The 3,171-nt window shown below is 41.2% G+C and overlaps 1 protein-coding gene across 1 annotated transcript; it reads right to left on the reverse strand.

Annotated features, from left to right (window-relative positions):
- Positions 1-371: 371 nt before the first annotated feature.
- LOC121408727 lies at positions 372-1,651 on the reverse strand. Its single transcript, XM_041600337.1, has one exon. The coding sequence runs from the start codon at positions 1,643-1,645 to the stop codon at positions 479-481; it is 1,167 nt and encodes a 388-aa protein (XP_041456271.1). The 5' UTR covers positions 1,646-1,651; the 3' UTR covers positions 372-478.
- Between the last annotated feature and the right edge of the window lie 1,520 nt (positions 1,652-3,171).

Consider the following 3,171-nt stretch of genomic DNA (forward strand, 5'->3'; position numbering starts at 1 on the left):
TTGAATGAAACAAACGGTTTTAGAAATAATCCCTTTTTTTATTTGCAGTTTGGTAACAGTGCAAAATAGAGTACATTGTCCGAACTCTCGAATCACAGGCAAATAAGGACGCCCTTATAGTTATGCTGCCCAATTGTTTTTTGTTTTTTTTTCATTTCCCAGAAATAAATACACTATTTCTCTTTGATCATAGCCCTTTGCTGATCAGACAGTACATGCATCCGAGCTGAATCGCGTTCAGGAGGTTCTATGGCACAGAGAACGTTCTTCTTTGCTATCCAGATCAGATCTTTCCGTATGGGCCATTTGTATTTGTTCATTAGTAAAGGACCTGTGCATTCAGCAAGGAAGTTGACGTGAAGTTCTTTTTCGTCAGATTCCAACACTTTACCCAAGTACCACTGTTGGTCGTACACAGCGGCAATCCAGTCATCTGTGTCGTAACTTGGCAGTACTGTGGTGCTCGTTGATGGCTCCTTCATGTTGCTAGTTGACTTCTCGGAATTGGCTTGTCCTTATCCGATGCCTCAGATTTCTTTGTAGGTCTACCCGTCACAAAACGGCGAAGCTGGCATCCATCACACATTGGCCCAGTTGACATGCTTTCAGCAGGGTTATCCTCTCTGCACTTTGTGCAATAGCAGGATACATTTCTCAAGAGAACTCCTTTATCTTTTCCAATGACAGCATGCACTTGCAGAGTTCCTGTAAAGGATTTTACAGATCCCCACTGCTGAGTGATGAATTCACTGCTTGAAGAACACTCCTCTTTGGTCACAAAGAAATATTCTATCTTTGAATTAGTCTCACAACCATGCCCTTGGGTCGCCCATGTGAAGAAATCCTTTGCGTCTTGTATGACTGCTTTGCGTTTGACTGCATTGTCAGCCATGCGCTTGACGGTACCTCCAATGCCATCACAAGGACCCTTTCCATGCCCAGCTTCAAAGAAGTTCCACTGGGCACGGACTCCAGGGAAAACAATGCTGTGATCCCCTACAAGAGAGAAAATCGTTTTGTTCCGATATTGGGAAGTAGGACCATCCGTCCAGTAGTGGATTTTTGATAGATTGGGAATCAATTCCTTGAGTCTCGGAACCACTTTCTTCAGGATGGCGATGACCATGGATGAGTTATGCCCCTTTTCATCAGACACAGCAACAAAGCTCTTGTGAATGAGATTGCTACTCTCTGTGCTTCCGTCACGAAAATAGGCTACGATGGGATGGATTGTTACACTTTCCTGCGTCCAGTAAGCACTTTGAATTTCTTCTAGAGGAACACACGTATAGTTTTCAGCAAAGTCCATTTGAAGAACACATTCTCCAGGAGGCAAATCCTTCTTGCATTCCAGAATGGCTTCAAACTGCTTTTTGATGCGCTCTACATGCTCTCGGAATTCCCGGATATTGGTTTTACAATGAGAGATAAACTCTGGCCTTGTCAGTGATACGTTTGTGAGTTTAATCTTCTTTCTCCCGTCAGTCTCTACTCTGTTCCATTCTTCAAACTGAACTAGACCTGGTTGTAACTCCGCGAGGAGACGATCTACCTGCTCATCAGTAGTGTTGCACCTTATGAAATCATCTGGATTTTCGGTCACTGGTAAACCAAGTGATTTCATAGCTTTCAGTTTCAGTGACATGTTTTGATGTCTTTGGCACAAGCAGAGGTTCCTAGGCGAGAACTGGACGTGTTTGATATGGGGGCAGCGAGACTGGCGTACACGCTGAAAAGAAGACAATGATAACTTGCGCCTGTCTGGGTTTTCAGCTACATATTTGGCATGAAGATTTGCAATGTAATCACAGAGAAACTTCTGTCTCTTGCTCCCACTGTTATCTGTCTTACAGCAGTCCTTCTTTCCAGGGCACGTGCGGGAGTTGTCATCCCTCTCCAGGAAAGTTACTAATCACTGTGGAGAGAATCCCAATAACGTCTGGCTTGTCTCTGCTGAACGGTCATCTTTGACTTTCCCTTCTTGCACCATCTTAATAAGTCGGTATTTTTTCAGCACTTTAGAACCAGCAATTATGTTATGTATGTTAGATCTTGTTGATTGTTTAGATGTAGAACTGGCTGCATTGCGAATCTCCTGGATCACAGCATTAGAGAAAAGCAACCTCTTCTTTATATTTCCTGGAACAGACTCTGGATCCAAGAAGGATTTCTTCAGTTGAATGTTTGTCTTGGTGCGGGGAGTGTTCTCAGGATTTTGAATTGGTGTGGATGATTTTGGCAGACTGTGACGCATCCTTTGGTACCTTTTCTGCACATTTTGCTTTTCCCTTGTTACCTGCTGGAGCCGGAGTGTAAGACTCTCGATTCTCTTGTGGGCATTGCTTAAACATTTGCTGACCCGCTTTCTTCTTGATTTGAGCTTGAATGGCAACTTGACTGTTAGTGGAGCACGAGAGACATCTGTGTAGGATACATCTGACAATGCAGAATCTTGAGTTGTATCACTTTCTGAGTTATCCTGCTGTCGCTCATTCAAAATGTCTTGTCTCACTTTCTTGACCCTAACTCTGTGCTTTCTAACTCTAGACTTCACCTGGACCCTTCTTTCTTCTGCCTCTCTCTTTCTGCTCGGAGAAAAGCAGCCTCGCCAATTTTCTGTCGTTTCCGTTGCCTGTAGGTGGCCTGAATCTCTGCCCGTGTCTTGCCCATCCCTGTAAATATTAAGTGAAAATGAAGAGTCTGAATACAAAATTACCAACTGATTAATTTTTTTATACATGTTTGTTCGTGTAGAGTTACTGATGCTCATGATTAAGACCTAATATGGTATGATACATTTCAAGTAACATACGTTACCATTTTGGCAATATACGTTACCAAAACCGTTTTTATTTTTTTGGGGTAATTTCATATCAAGGTATTGGAATCAATTTCATTGATCACACACCAGAAATGTAATTCTCTAATCGTGGTTATTACAGCACTATATTTTCACGTTTTATTTAAAATATTTCTTTTTTATTTTAGGTTATTTAATATTCCTTCCTGATTCGAATTATTTATTTAATTTCAGGTTTGGTTAGTCCATTGATTAATAATTAAAATTAAACTTGTGACTTCCTAACTTTATTTACTCAGTTGAAGAAGTGTCATTCTTAACTATAAAAGTAAACATACTGTCAAAATTGTTGAAAAATTGTTATTATATCT

This window comes from Lytechinus variegatus, chromosome 2, assembly GCF_018143015.1.
Source record: "Lytechinus variegatus isolate NC3 chromosome 2, Lvar_3.0, whole genome shotgun sequence".
NCBI lineage: Eukaryota > Metazoa > Echinodermata > Echinoidea > Temnopleuroida > Toxopneustidae > Lytechinus > Lytechinus variegatus.

Coding starts and splice junctions, on each gene's coding strand:
- LOC121408727 (XM_041600337.1), bottom strand. CDS start 1,645: ATGTCACTGAAACTGAAAGCTATGAAATCACTTGGTTTACCAGTGACC.